The following is a 15,911-nucleotide window of genomic DNA, read 5'->3' on the forward strand; positions in this document are numbered from 1 at the left end:
CAACAGAACCCATACAAAAAAAGCGGAAGCGGACGTGCTACTTGTATCTGCGTTTACCTGGCAAGTCAAGCTTTTCGGATCGCTTGCTGACAGTAGTTTTCCAGTTCAGTGTTTTCTTGTTACAGCTGTCCGTGTGATGGCTAAAATCGTGATGTGTGAGACGCTTGAGCTCTACAATATCCTCAATCAGTGCCGACGTGTGCCCAGACTCGCAGAGATCAACTACCTGTGTTTGATTGGTAAGAGAAAATCGGCCAGTACCAACATTTGTCTGGTTAGATAAGTCCTATGCTTAATTACTCTATGTGTTGTCTATGGGTATGAGTGCTATAGCACATGCTTTTTGTTTCTTTAGGAGACTCATTCTCACAACTTTTTGTGCATAAAGTCTCACCTTTGCAAAAGATATACCCAATTTTGTGCTGGATGATTTTATACTTTTATCAAAACCTTGCCCATTAGCGCAAAAAACAAAACAAACCCGCAGGCTTGATTTAGAGTAAAACGTAAAAAGTGTTCAAACACAAACATGACACTTAATGGATTTACTTGTAACTTTATGCAATATTATATTTTGCAATATAATTTATTTTCTTATTTCACCTGCTCCCTTTAGCAGGGGCGCCTCCAGTCTTTTTTTATAGTGGTGGCCATATGGGGGCCAACAAAAATATTGGGGTGGCACATTAAAAAACTGAATTTCCAGTTTTATTATGCTGTTGTCAAATATAGGCAAAATTACATATATCTAAAAAAAAGAGAGAGAAAGAAAAGAATTGATAATAATTGACAAATACAAAAGTTGATATCACTAAAAATATGAAAACCAAATAAGATTGTGAGATTGATAATAATCTGTTTTAATTGATTGATTGATAGATAAACTTGATTCCATTAGTTGTAACTTTGTTCAGTGTTGTATGTCTCTGTTCCAGATGCTAATGAAGTCAAAGATTACTACAGGAGTCACATCATAACTGCTAAAAATGCTAAAATGGTATGGCTATCATTGGGCCCACAGTTGACATGTGTCTGTGTGTGTGTGCAAAAACCCAGGGCTCAAACTACAAATTTCTCCTGTACATTTAGTCAGGCTTTAACCTTTCCTCTAAACTTTTTGCACACGACTGTACCAAAACTTTCAAATTGACTTTTTCCAGGACTCAGAGGGGACATTCCTTCTTCCAGAGTTTGTGGAGGTTGAAAGTATGGAGCATGTGGTGGTCTACGACAACAACACAAGCTCTTTACAGGAGCAAGGTTAGAGTGGTAAATGAGAGATTTCTTCAGAGCAAGTCCACTTTTATGCATTTTATTTGCATTGTTGTGCCAAAAGAAAACAACTGGTTTCCTGCAAACAAACAAAAATAAATAAATAAAATCTGTATTTCAGCCTTAAAAGCAATGCTTATTGTGGCTCTCTCCCTGTGATTACAGGCAGAGCAACTTCGTGTGCCCAAGTGTTCGCTAAGGCTAGCCTCAATCCAGTCAAGATATTGAGAGGAGGCTTTCAGAGATTCTCAGCTCAATACCCTTTTTTGAGGACTGAGAAAATCCTGAACACCATCATGGTAGAACTCTCCTAAAACACAAACATTCCTGCCATCATTTTTTTTCATCAATTTAAGATTATGGGGGGGCTGTCTTATCTGGAGCCAGGTATACAAATCTTCCATCAGCATTCAATTAATTGCCAAATTACATATGTTGCAATATAAGGTAACATAAGGCCAGTGTTTAGCGGCTACAGGGCAGTTTCTTACTCATGTGTTCCCACATATCCAGCTAAAGTGAACTGATTCCAGTTTCTGCCTAATAAATATAAAATGTGTCAGGTAATTATTGCACTGCCACCTTGCATGCAATAAGTTTCCTGTTTGCCACCTACTGGTTAACCTGGATGTTTACCCTTTTCCCAAAGTACTCCAGTTTCCTGTCATGGTCCAAAGACATGCATGTTATGTTAACCGGTGATTATAAATTGGCCTTCAGTGTGGATGGCACCATTGAGTATTTCTGTCACTCTGTTAGCCCCATAACAGCTGAGATAGGCTCCAGTCTAAGCAGTTTGGAGAATTGTTGTAATTGATTGTATATATCTGTGGGCTACCTCAGGAGCTGGAAAGCCTTAAGATTTACCCAGTGGAGATCTTAGCAGGACTGCTGTACATGGGCGATGAGAAGCAATCCATGGACTTCACTCTTATCAAAGACCTGAAAATTGGTGCTATCGTCAGCATCTCAGAGAGTGACACTCTCGAGTAAGGCTGGGCTGGATATTGAGTATTAGAGAGAATAATTAACATATTGCTTTATAGATCTTATTAGTTGTTGTTTTTTTACTCTTTTAAATTCCTTCAAATCAAGGTTCATGAAGGAGATCCATACCTTGCTTATCACCCCTGTGGCTGACTCAGTGCGGTCTGATTTATATTCAAGCTTTGAAAGGATCTGCAATTTTGTTAGTAAGTTGTTCCTTTGCTTTCATTAACAAGACGTTTAAAAATCTGAATTTTATAATTTAATTCATAGAAGTCAGAAACTAGTGAATTATAGGTGTCTGAATTTCTTCAGTTGGGCAAACTCTAGAAGGAGAACAGAAATAATTATATAAATGCAGTTGGCTGTCTTAGTTCAGGTAAAAATTTCAAGATCTCAAACTAAAAAAAACTGATTGCATATTACTCAAATTCTGAATTATTTTGTTTTCTGATTATTTTGTTATTAATATGTAAAAATACAACAGCTTCAAGACTGTCCATCTGAAAGAAATGCATCATGTATCATGAATCAGAGTCATAGCGTTAACTTAAAATCACAGAGTGTAACGTTAACTTACTGAATGTATTTTAAAAAGAAAATTATTATTTGAGGCAATGTGTATTATGCAATGCAATCCATCCACCACAAATTGTAATGAGTGATTTCAGATTTTTCTAATTTCTGTTTTTTGTTGCTATAAATGTAGTAAGTGTTGCACAGAACAGGTGTTGCAGAGGGCTTTCTTGTTATCTCCTGCTTTCAGGTTCCCACATCAACATGGGCTCTCGTGTCCTGATAGTTTCCAAGCAAGGCAGAAGCCGCGCCAGCGCAGTGGCCATTGCATTTCTCATCCATTACCTCAAATACACACTAAAGGCAAGTTTGTTTCGTTCAGTTTAGTGGCAGTATGTGCACAAAGTGTGGCTCTTGTGTCCTCAAATGGCAAGAAAAACAATATATTTTCCAAAATGGCACCAAGAAAGAACTGATCCTAGTTATAGAAAGTACAGTAAATACAGTGCATAATGATGTTGGTTTAACTTTTTCAGGAGGCCTGGACGCATATGCTCAAATGTAAACCCATCATGAGGCCAAACACAGGTTTTCTGCAGCAGTTGTCCAACTGGGAGCTTCACACTTTGGGAACAACAACGACTGATTTTGTCTCACATTTTTAGCAAAAGAAGAATTTTTTTTAGTCATCTGAACTCTGGATTCTGTATATGTGGCCCATGCAACATTTAAAATATCTGATATACCTACATTGACTGCATGCAAGTCTGTAACTTCACAGAACCTTGGTTTTTAATCCATCCATTCTTTTCCGCTTATCTGCGGGGAGGTCATGGGTGCAGCAGACTAAGCAGAGAGGCAGGCCCAGACCTCCCTCTCCTTGGCCAGCTTGTCTAGGGGAACACAAAAGCGTTCCTAGGGCAACCAAGAGGTATAATTTCTCCCGCATGTCATGGGTCTGCCCCAGGGCCTCCTCCTGGTGGGACATGCCCAGAACACCTCACCCAGGAGGCGCTCAGAAGAAATCCTTGTCAGATGCCCAAACCACCTCAACTGCAATGCACAGGCAGCAAGCGGAGGGGGATACTAAGATACCTATCCCAGTCCACCACCTCTCATCAAAGCAAACTCCAGACTGGAACAGAGTCAAGACCCTCTCCAGGAGACTGGTTCCAGAGCCCAAGCTGTGCGTTGAGGTCAGCCTGACTATATCTAACCAGTACCTCTCAACTTCACGCACTAGCTCAGCCTCCTTCACCACCAGAGAGGTGACGTTCCATATCCCAATTGCTCGGTAGCCCGGTGATTGTTCTGTCAGGGTCTCCACCCCTGCACACACTGCACCCTACCCCATAGCGCCTCCTGTGGGTGGTGTCCCCTCTTTGGGCTGTACCACTACCACCACTACCATTACCACCGGGGCTGGCTCCAGGGCAGGGCCCCAGTAACCCTGTAACTCTATCCTGGGCAGGGTGAACTGTTCCCTAGATTTCACACTCACAGGGGTTTTTCAATCGCTCTTTGTCTGGTCACTCACCTAGGACCAATTTGCCATGGTAAACCCTACCAGGGGGGCAAAAGCCCCCTGACAACATAGCCCCCAGGATCCCTTGGACACAAAAACCCCTCTACCAAAATAAGGCAGCAATTCACGGAGGGGACAGGGGAATTGTATTTTAATTAAGATACAGATTAGGTTCATTCAGTATTAGTTCATTTAATATTGGATTGAACTGTTTAAATAAATACACTGAGATTTATTGGAAACGTTGAAAGTATTGAAATGTCCAGTGACTTTAAGTGGAAATTTGATCCAAAGCAATGAAATCTCCAAACATTCCCTTTCATCACAAAATTTTGGGTGTAATTTAAAGGATCAATTTCAAGTAAAAATGGTTAATAAAACTGTATTTAAATAAACTTTTCTAAATAATGAATTTCTCCATTCATTATTCATTACTGCTTTAAATGCAAACAAATAACCTTTTCACCATTTTTATGGATTTTTAAGGTTAAAAAAGCAAGGATTTCAATTTCAGGTGTTGATATAGTTTTACAATACACAAGGATAAAAAAAAATGAAGGTAACATCTTCCTTTTTTATTTTTTGCTTTTTTTTGTATTTTGCAGAATTTAAAGGACCTGGTTTGTATTGACAAAGGTTTTGTTGATTTAGGTTCTTAAATGGCCCTGCCAGAGGCGCTTACATTATTGACGTTAACACTTTCCCCTATTTGCAGTTGCACAACGTCACCTCTAAAAATACAGGCCACAGGCCAAGTGGTGGGCAATTTATAACCCTAGATTTTACCTTTCTGGTGAGAGAATGCCTTCTCTGTAAAATCCCAACTGAGTAGTAACATATATCCTAATTATCTGTGTTTCTGTAGTTTCTAGCATGGCTAGGATTAGATGACAGTTTAGGGTAATGTGGCAAACCCGGCTTATTAGCTTGGTTAGTTTGGATGGATAAAAAGCTGTTGTATTGCCTGAAAGATATAACTCAGGGCACTATTTCCTGATGTGACAAAGCGGCTCTAAAGATGCTAGAGCTGATTGGCTGATAGGGGAAACCGAAATGCCAGCCTGACATCTGATTGGGGTAACTAGTTATAAGCCTATGATTTAACCGGATGGGACATTTAAAAAAAAAAAAATAAAAGCATACATTTTTAATCCTTGAAATTAAATAGTACTGTTGTTAGTGCAAAGTGGTTTTGGAGTGAACAAAGTAATATATTTGGACTTTATAGGAATACTGCTATCTATACTATTTGAAAAAAAGATATATATGAAATTATTCTGTAAGCCACCATTCGAATACATTATGTTCGTAACAGAGCAGCAATGAAATAAGTAAATGAAATTACAAATGAAGTTAAATTAAATTAAAACAAATTCATGTTAAAATAATAGACTTACAAATAATGGTGGTTTAAGCCAAAATCAGACAAACACACAGACACACACACACTATAATTACTGTGTTTACATAATGTGTGTCCTTCTACCTTCTGTTTTTATTTATTTATTTATCTATTTATTTATTTATTTTTTTATTGGGGGGGTGTTTTTGTTTTTTTTGGACCATCGGTGTCAGTAACAAAAACTCATTGAAAGTACCCCATAAACCACTTATTCATTGGAAACTAAAACATAAATTAATAAAATATTAAACCGCAATTAGTTACAACACATTTGTAATTATGTTTAACTAATGCCAATTTACGTATTTTATTATCCATCCGTTTTGAACTGGGAACGTTAAAATACCTCAACACCTTTATTATGAAGGTGCTTGCAGGAAGTAGCGCCAGTTTATCTGTTAAGCTTTAATTCTGTTGGGTGGTACAACTGTTGCTCACTCGAGTGTGATTATTGACCAACTCCGCGAGGTTTCCTGATGCCAGAGGGAAAAATGTTGTTCAGTCCAGGTGGTTTATCTGAGTGCTTACGCGAATGGGAGGATTTAGATAAGGACTACCAACAGATTCAGGTATTTTAACTAAATGGTGTGTCCATCCCTGGTTACCCCTGCCCGGGTAAGCTAACAGTCGGGGGTAGGTGGGGGAAACGCACAGGCTACAGAATGAGGGGCTTGCCTTCAGCAGCTCAAGATAACTGTCTTGTGACAGCCAAGAGATGCAGAAAATGTAATTGAAACGTAAGCTTAATTCCTGCGAGGACAACAGCCTCTCTTTTTTTTTCCTCCACCGTGACAGCTGTCACACTGTTAAAGGAAGAACCTCGGGGCTATGGGTGTTGGTTTGTTGTTATCGTTGAGAGCTTAGATCCGTTACAGTGCACATATATTGATATAGGCCTGGTTAGTTGTCGTTTATAGGTGTGGTGTTAATATATAACTAAATGGCAGGCACTGAAATGCGTTTGTCACTTGTCAAAGGAAGTGTTCAGGTCCTAAACCAGCATCAAGGTAAGAAAAACTAAATTTAAAAACACAATTGTTGGAGCAATATACTGAATGTGAATTTTGGTGTAACTGGAAATTTTACATTTTAAAAAGGCGAGCATTTTAACTGCAAGACAATGATGCAAACACATAAAATAGATTTTATATATTCAGTGTGTCTTTGCTAAGATTAATACATTGAGACAGAGTTTTTTGAGTAGGTCTGTTTATGCTAGTAAATGTAGCACAATACACAAATATTTTTCTAGGTAACTTGTCTTACCATGTCAATTTACACATCATATTAGAGCAGCTGTGGTTTGGGTGGTACAGTGGGTTGTCTACTAACTGGAAGGTTGTTGGATCAATTCCTTTCAAAGTATCCTTGAGTGGGATACTGAATACCAGATTGCCCTTTATCAATATGTGTGTGTGAATAGTAAAATGCAAAGTAGTAACTGCTGTCTGCAGTTGTAAATTCTGCGTAAAATTGCATCACTTTCCGTCATATAAAAGAGGGCACAACCATTTCTCTGTCTCTTGTGCAATTCTGATTGCTCAGTTCTGGGAATTTGCCACAATATGAAGCCAAGGGGGTAAAAAATTATTCCTGTGCCCAACTTTTACAGAATCACTTTACAGAAAAATTTGGCAGTTAAAAGTGTCTTAAACTTGTACAAACCAACTGTGATAACCAGTCACATGTTTTCTGGAAAGCAACATACTTACGTCTGATTATACCTACCTCAAATATATAGTTAAATAATTAAGGTACAATAACTTATTTAAATGCTTTGGAAGCTAGACAGATTTTCTCATGTAATCATTTAAAATATCTATGGGTTAGGGTTAGAATCCAAGAATCCATTAACAATAAATCCATGATTATTACATGATAACCCATTTAGCAGCCTGTATTGCAACCATTAAAGAAAAACATGCAACAGCATCAGATTCTTTGGTTAATTTTAATTGCCCCTTGGGGATAAATAAAGTCTTTCTGATTCTGATTCTGATTGGTTAAAGCTTTGGTTGGTTTTTATCTTTTTGTGCCCATCCTACCTTGCAGATTTCATCATAATTAAAACTTTTGCATTACACCATACATATTTATATTATCCTCTGGATTTTTTTTTCTTTTTAACCCCAGGACACCCATCGTCTATATAAACAGAAACTTGAGGACGTGACCAAACTGCAAGACAGCTGCTCAAACGCTATCGCACGTCAGAGGAAGAAACTGAAAGAGCTTACTGTGTCCCTAGAAGAGTAAGTATTGATCAGAAATGAGACAAGATAACTTGAAATATGTGTATGTAATGTTTTTGTAAAAGCATTTGTGTCATCAGCTCATTCAGGATACAGAAGCCCAAAAAATGAATTGGGTAGGAATTTATTCTGGCTTTTTAGTAGCTGGTTGTTTTCAGGGACTTTTTTTCCACTTTCTCCAATATTACCAGACATGCTTTTTAAAGAGTAACTGCAGCTTTTTATGTTTAGTTTTGCAGTTCAGTATTAATTGGCATTTAAAGAAGCTTTGTTTCTTTTTAAAAAACTTCAGCTGGGTGTTGGAAGACTTTGTGCTCTACAAAAAAACATGAACTTAGTATGACAGATATGGTCAGTGGGAGTATAAATGCAAAAAAATGTGAGGACTTTAAAAGTCAAGTAAGAGTTATATTTGAATGTACTTCACGTAATACTTTCTTCAGATACTAAGGGTTCATAATTCAGACTTTTTAAGTTCATGGATATATTTTGTTTGATTTGACACTCTCATAACATGGAGAGTGTTACTATTAAAGCTGGGATAGGTAGTCATTTTTGGCATCACTTAGCAAAAAATTGATAATCTTTCAGCATGTTATAATCATGTGTGCTAAGGAGGATATTAAACTCCTGCACCTCCACTGAGTTCTCAAAATCTAGCCTGCAATAGGAGGATCTGACCAATTGCAGGCATTTTCCGAAGGAGGGCATTATTATGGATTATAACTGCCACAACAGAATCACAACCTACCTCGTCCACAAACTGGATCTAAAATCAAAAGTGACTCTGTGAACATCTTCCTACATGCATGAAACCTAACAATTGTCCTAACAAATCTTTTTTTTCCATTAGATGCAAATCAAATTCTTCAACAGCCAAATTAAGTCCAGAGGAAGAGGATGCCATCGCAGAAATCGAGGACTCCATCAAAGACAGAGCACATACTTTCTTTGAGATGGAAGCATTTCTCCCCAAGAGGAATGGGTATGATTCTAAATGAGAATGATAAATAGCTACAATTTTCTTTGTCCAAATGGAAGTAAACAAGGAAAATGTTTAAAGTAGAGATGGCACGTTACCACTTTTTTATGTCCAATGCCGATATCATAAATTTGGATATCTGCCGATACCGATATGAATCCGATATAGTGTGTTTTTTAATCAATAAAACAGTTTTTTTAATATCTTGCTGCATTTTGTATAAGTTCATACTCAAGTTTAAATAAACAACACTAAAGCCATTCTGTTATACCTGTATGCAAAAAATACACTGCACCCAAAATATTTCATAGTTCAGCAATACTGATCAATCTAATAAACTTAAACCTACACCATCCACTAGTTTAAAGTGGATGAGTTTTGCGTTTTAAAAATAAAACATATTTATATAAGATTTGAGGACATTTTGGATAACTAATGCCTCTTCCTGTTTAGGTTATATCTCAATCTTGTTTTAGGAAATGTCAATATAACACTCCTCAACAAACAGTCAAAGTAAGTCCAGTATAAGGGTAATTTTCTTCTTCTTTCAAACCTAAAAATGCCTCTTAAAGTGCGGCCACATGAGCACCACAATAATAATCATTTCTATTCTTTCATGAAACAGATTTGCCTACAAAGACGAATATGAGAAGTTCAAACTGGTCCTCACTGTCATCCTCTTTGTATTCTCTTTTACATGTCGCTTTTTGTTAAGCTACAGGTATGATTCCCCACACCTCATTACTGTTTTGTTTTGAGTTGGTTTTCATGAAACTTGTGGATGATGTTGTCAGCTCGCTCATTATTGGCAAATGTTTGTAGCAGCAAGTAGTAAATGTTGAATTATCTGCAAATCCACTACAGGTCCCATGTTAATGTATAAAGGAAGATAATCATCATCATGTTTGTTGTTTTTAGAGTCCTAGACGCCCTGTTCAACTTCCTGTTGGTGTGGTACTACTGCACTCTCACCATCCGGGAGAGTATCCTCATCAGCAACGGCTCTAGGTCTGTGACCATTTTATTTCCTCTGTCTCCACTGTTTTTCTTTTAATGATAATAGGAGATTATATGCAAAGGCTTTGTAATAAAGCAGGGCATTGTCAACTACAGAAAGCCTTATTCTTAAGCCTTTCTGTAACTACTGTATGTGACCAGTTATAATGACTATTATATATTTTGTTTGGTTTATCTTATTTATGAGATGTTATTTTCTTGTTGGTATCCCGTCTGTAATCCTTCAATCTTCCAAATTGTTTCAGGATCAAAGGCTGGTGGGTTTTCCATCACTATGTGTCAACCTTCTTGTCTGGAGTCATGCTCACTTGGTGAGTGATGTTTTTGCACTTTTATCACAGTTTTAAAATTATTCAATAATACAATAACTGTTTGCATCCCTGCTATCGAAATCCTTTCCGTTTTAAATGACATACATATTATGTGGGTGTGCTTTGTTTTTATGTCCTTGTTGACAGGCCTGAAGGTGCACTCTACCAGATGTTTAGGAACCAGTTTCTAAGTTACTGCTTATACCAAAGTAAGAGACTGCCCCTGTTTCATTGACATGCTTGCAGTATGAGTTGTCAGGTGATGATTTTGGCTTGCAAACTCTTAAAATGAAGCTGAGCCTACCTAGCAGAACTGCATATTTCAATTTAAGGATTCATTCAGGCCTAAATTATCCAATAATTTACAACAAATGCAAACAAAAACTGAAAAAAAAGAAAAGCATAGAAAGCATATTTTTCCCATAGTCATTTAAATATCTTGTGGGGACTCGATTCTCATCATGGGAAGCATCATAAAAGTGCATAAAAGCTGTATCTGTCTCTTAGTATAGAGACCGAAACATTAGATCAGGCACCTGGAATGTGGAAATGAATGCACTTTAATAAAGAATTTTGTACAGTTAGGGTTCTATATGCACAAGCCTCAATCAGGAAAGCTACATGAATGTACTCATTCTGATGCGTTTCCTGCATGCATGTCATTCTTACACGGTTAAAATGTGTAAACTGTTGATAATATTCAAAGTAAGCAAGTCTGTTTGTGGTTGGTCCTCGTCTCACTTGTGTCACAAGAAAGAGAAGTGCATGTATGACTTCATTGTTGGGCAAGATGCCCAACAATGAAGTCATACATGCACTTCTCTTTCTTTTAGGTTTCATTCAGTTCCTCCAGTACTACTACCAAAGTGGCTGTTTGTACAGACTCAGAGCACTGGGAGAGAGACATAATATGGACCTTACAGTGGGTGAGTACACCAGCTTGTTATTTATATTCATAAATGACTTTGAAATAACGCAAGCCGAAGAGGAAGGTGGTACAGAACAAGATAAAGCATGATATATTTATCTGGCTGATCTTGGCATCTGACTTCAGGGTGTTACAGGTGGTACATTTGGTAATTTACTAATAAATTTACTGAATGATAAAGGTATGTCTGAGGCAATGAAAACAGTTGAGATTACATTTTAGCATCACCACCAGGTTGGTTATGCTGCCTGACTAAAAAGTTTAAGCCAGAAACTGAAGTTCCCAGACTGGCCACTTGAGGCAGGCTTCAAAAGCAAGTTTTCACAAAAGAAAAACATTTGTTCTTTATGGATTAGTGCCTTTTATCTGACAAATAAGGAGTTTTGCTTCAGTTTAGGCGAGTGAAATTCTCTATGTTTACATTTATTTTTGCATTGTAGTGTTTAACTTTTTATCAATGCAGTTAGGGCTGGGCGATATGACCCAAAATTCATATCTCGATATTTTTTAGCTGGATGGCGATATAAGATATATATCTCGATTTTTTTTTTTTTTAAAGCTATAAGTTAAGAACAAAAAGAGAGTTCTTAGTCACACTGTGTCCCAGATGTCACACGGGCACTTTTATTTACATACAGCGTAGATGTACATGAAGAAATTACTCAAAAATAAATTATCAGCATTTATTAAATAATCATGGTCCCAAAATAAAAGAAAACAATGTTGTTTTTGTGCATAACAAAAAGCTCACAATTGTGCAGTCAAAATGTAAACTAATAGACGCTGAGCATAATAACAAAGAGACAGATTTCACAGCTGCACCACATCTCTGAACAGGTGCCGTTTGTGGTCCTTATACACACACAGTACGTATCACTCCGCGAGGCTCCTCCTTGGTAGCCGTAATCCTCCGACAATCCATCAAGCGGTGCAGCTCCGTAGCTTAGCAAAGTCATATTAAAACATTTTTTTGACAGATTGCTGAGCGCTGTGTACCACATAAAATCGGTTCGCGGTCAGTAAGCACAACCAGAATTCATACATAAGGCGCACTGTCGATTTTTGAGAAAATGAAAGGATTTTAGGCCGTGCAGCTCCTCCGGGCTGCATGTCGTTAGCGCGGTTAGCTCGTTAGCGCGGTTAGCTCGCTAACACGTTGACGCCGTCCAGCCCCACGCACGGTAACTCGCTAATGGAGATTTTCCGCTTTCATCTTGTCATTGCCTGCAGGTGAAGCTATGGGGGAGGCGGAGTTGTGTTCAGTGAAGGAGAGGCGAGGCCGAGTAACGTTGCGTAGAGACAAAAGTGGACGAAAGAGAGGCAAACCTGCGGCTCCACAAGTATAATTATAACGTAACATAGACTATATCGATATAAACGATATTGTCACATCTTATATCTCGTATGAAAATATATCGATATTTTTAAAAAACTCGATATATCGCCCAGCCCTAAATGCAGTTTACTTGCTTTAACAGATAACTTTTCAGGGTACCCTCACATAAAAAGACAGTCATCTCTGGATCCTAAAAACGCTAAATGGCCTGTATTTGTATAGCGCTTTTACTAGTCCCCCCAAAGCGCTTTACACACCCAGTCATCCACCCATTCACACACTGGTGGAGGCAAGCTACAGTTGTAGCCACAGCTGCCCTGGGGCAGACTGACAGAAGCGAGGCTTCCATATCGCGCCATCAGCCCTTCTGGCCAACACTAGTAGGCGGTAGGTGAAGTGTCTTGCCCAAGGACGCAACGACCGAGACTGTCCGAGCTGGGGCTCGAGCCGGGGCTCGAACCGGCAACCTTCCGATTACAAGGCGAACTCCCAACACAGTGTAGAGTCCAGAAACCAAGGGGTGATTTGATTGGCATGTTGGCAGCTGGTTTATAGTTATGTTTAACTTGGCACAAACAATATTATGATCCCTGTACTACCATGTTTGTACATGATAAGTATTTTTAAATCCCAGTGTCTCATTTACATATTAACATCTTATTTTATGTCAGCTGTGTACTATGTCTATAGTCCTCCTACACACATGCATCGTCTCAGTGTCTCTCTTATACGAGTGCCTCTCTTCTCTCCCCTCTTTGTGTTCAGAAGGGTTCCAGTCCTGGATGTGGAGAGGCTTGACCTTCCTCCTGCCCTTTTTGTTCTTTTATCATGTAAGTGGCTCTTTTCTCTTTTCTGTAATACTGTGAACTCTTTACTAGATACTAAATTAGAAAATTCTTGCAGGAACGTGTTTTAGGACATTTTTGACTGTTAACTATTTGTTCTGTTACAGTTTTGGCAGCTTTACAACAGCATAACACTCTTCAGGATGTTTCAGCTCCCAGAATGTAAAGAGTGGCAGGTTTGTACACCAGAGCTTTCACAAGTTTGTTTTTTTAAATTTATTTATTTTATAAATGAGGTCATTAAGCAAAAATTACATGAAAACAGATATTTTAGTGAACACATCCTCATAAAAGGTATACATTTTCTGTATTTAGAATTATTTGTGTGTATTATTTTTGTTTATTTTGCTGTGGTCTAGGTTTTCATGTGCGGCTGCTCTTACTTGGTCCTCTTCATGGGAAACGTCTTCACCACGCTGGCAGTGGTTTACCAGAAATACATGAACAACCAGGACAAGTCTAAAAACGTGTAAGACAGTAATCCTTAATGAGACGGCTTCTCCAATTCTCCAAAACTCCGTCCTATATATGGATCGGTAAATTCATATAATTACAATCACTTTAATGTTTTCTTAGGAGGAGCACGTGGTCTCTATTATTGTCCATGTGTTTACATATACAGCTTCTTCTATTAATTTGCATCTTTGAAGTCCCTTTCATTTCATATTTCTCCAAATGTTGGTCAGACCACCATGTTAAAATATTGTCACAATGACTTACTTAAAAAGAAGTAATCAGATACTTTGTTGGTCTTAATAAGTTACACTGTGAGATCGCTGGGGCAGAATTATCTGTCTCTCTTGGTTAAACAGCTTGTTATTTACATTGTATTTATTTAGGAAGCTCTAAAGTTTCTCAATCCTGAGCTGCTTTGTATCTTAGCCTTGGAGAAAGTGCATTGCTGAATAAAAAACACTCCGCCATCCTCCACGTGTTTTGGGTTTTAGTACTATGCAGGGCTCATAACACACAGTGAAATATTAACTCTTTATTATGCTGCACTATTGTCTCTGTGTACATACGTGCCTCTAACGTGTCTTAGGTACAATTTCATCCTGTAGTTCTGTTTCTGACATGTACTTTTAAACATTTTAATGTTTTTAATTTAACATTTTAATTGTAACCAGTTTAAAGGTTTTATCACTTAAGTTAGGTGCATTTTTTTCCTTGAATGATTTATATGACAGTCACTTAACAAACAAACAAACAAAGAATGAAAGTGATCAAGTGCAAGGTACAAATAAATTTTCAGAAAGCTTGGAGAGCTATTGCTCACAAACACTTAAAGAATAAAACCGTCTGGCTCCTGGAAGCAAAAAACGAAGGATGGTTCAAGACTGTTGCAAATTTCTGTATGCTATAAAGCAAAAGGAAGCTCTCTTACCTGAAAATTGAAACTGATTGCACACTTTAATATGGTGACAGCAATGGTAATGTTAAAGTGTACAGCTGTTGTTTGAGAAGTTTTGTTTGGTACTGCAATACCTAAACTGACCACAAGATGGAAGCACTGAATTACACTAACTGATGGTGAACACACTGGACCCAGCTGCAAAAAGACTGTATACATTATTTTATTTTTATCTTTTTTTTTTTAAATTTTGGACAACACACCCATCTTTTGAGGTGTGATCTTTCTGTGCCTTCTGGGGCTGAACTGTTGTTTAGGTGCTGTCAACACAGCCACATTGTTCAGAATCAGTGCTTTAGGTGCAACACTGGACTCAGAGATAAAGAGTAATGTCGACAGTAGACTGAGGACTCTTTTCATCATTAGTCTGGCTTCTTTAATGTTAGTCACATGAAGATCATCACTGATAATGCTCCTTTTCAGGTAAAGGTCATGCTGTGAGTTCACCTGTGGTGAACTCTGATGATTTGATCTAGATTTGGATCTTATCTTTGATTTTGAAAATGGAAAAATGGAGTGGTTTAATAAAAAAACATGTTCTGTCATTAATAAATATATATATATATTCATTCCAGAGTATACTGATTATTTTTAATGTAGGGACATTTAGAAAACCCTGAAATCCCAAAAAACTATCTTGTAACCAAAAATAAAAAAAAATTAAAAAGTAGTAGAGCCACTTTTCCATTGCTTTATGATTAAAACATGTCCACAGCAGAACCAAAGAGCCAGGGCACGAGAAATAAAGGCTGGAAAGAAATTTGCACGTAAGATCAGAGGGAATAATACCTGAAATTTTAAAAGAAACTACCCTTGTTACTGATTTATCACAGTAAAACTCCCCCACCCCAGTAAAAAGTCTTAGATGAGTTAATGCTGGAGGGCCAGTGAGAGCGAGGTTGTACTGAACAAATGGGACGAGGAGCAAAGTGAATGGGGTGGTAGAAGGAGATGAGGGGAGGAGGGTTGGGTATTCTCCCAGCCTGCATTTCTTTCATCTTTCTCATTAAAGCTGAAGCAGTAGGGGCCATCAAGAATGAGCCCAGGGACATGGGGATTGGGGACTGAGCCTGAGCCTCACATCAGGAGGTGGAGGAGGTGGGAGGAAACAGCCAGCGCAAGCAGAC

General features: G+C 38.0%; 2 protein-coding genes across 5 annotated transcripts; both read left to right on the forward strand.

Annotated features, from left to right (window-relative positions):
* The first annotated feature begins 3 nt into the window (after positions 1 to 3).
* styxl1 (serine/threonine/tyrosine interacting-like 1) lies at positions 4 to 4,542 on the forward strand. Its single transcript, XM_004573484.5, has 8 exons — positions 4 to 239; positions 936 to 997; positions 1,161 to 1,260; positions 1,438 to 1,571; positions 2,116 to 2,261; positions 2,368 to 2,465; positions 3,026 to 3,138; positions 3,312 to 4,542. Exons 1-8 carry the CDS (start codon positions 137 to 139, stop codon positions 3,438 to 3,440), a joined length of 885 nt encoding a protein of 294 aa, XP_004573541.1. The 5' UTR covers positions 4 to 136; the 3' UTR covers positions 3,441 to 4,542.
* Positions 4,543 to 6,096: 1,554 nt separating this feature from the next.
* Positions 6,097 to 14,298, forward strand: tmem120aa (transmembrane protein 120Aa). Of its 4 annotated transcripts, XM_076889396.1 has the most exons (13): positions 6,097 to 6,271; positions 6,680 to 6,709; positions 7,836 to 7,954; positions 8,808 to 8,939; positions 9,390 to 9,449; positions 9,562 to 9,657; positions 9,855 to 9,944; positions 10,199 to 10,264; positions 10,412 to 10,473; positions 11,098 to 11,190; positions 13,294 to 13,358; positions 13,481 to 13,549; positions 13,733 to 14,298. In XM_076889396.1, the coding sequence occupies exons 4-13, from the start codon at positions 8,911 to 8,913 to the stop codon at positions 13,844 to 13,846; spliced, it is 744 nt and encodes a 247-aa protein (XP_076745511.1). In that variant the 5' UTR covers positions 6,097 to 6,271; positions 6,680 to 6,709; positions 7,836 to 7,954; positions 8,808 to 8,910; the 3' UTR covers positions 13,847 to 14,298. The 4 variants fall into 4 exon arrangements, 3 of the variants coding, with proteins under 3 accessions (XP_076745511.1, XP_014264723.1, XP_076745510.1); XR_013100629.1 differs by lacking the exons at positions 6,680 to 6,709; positions 13,733 to 14,298 and adding an exon at positions 12,423 to 12,545 and having other exon boundaries at positions 13,481 to 13,552; XM_014409237.2 differs by lacking the exon at positions 6,680 to 6,709.
* Positions 14,299 to 15,911: the final 1,613 nt, after the last annotated feature.

This window comes from Maylandia zebra, linkage group LG10, assembly GCF_041146795.1.
Source record: "Maylandia zebra isolate NMK-2024a linkage group LG10, Mzebra_GT3a, whole genome shotgun sequence".
Lineage (NCBI taxonomy): Eukaryota > Metazoa > Chordata > Actinopteri > Cichliformes > Cichlidae > Maylandia > Maylandia zebra.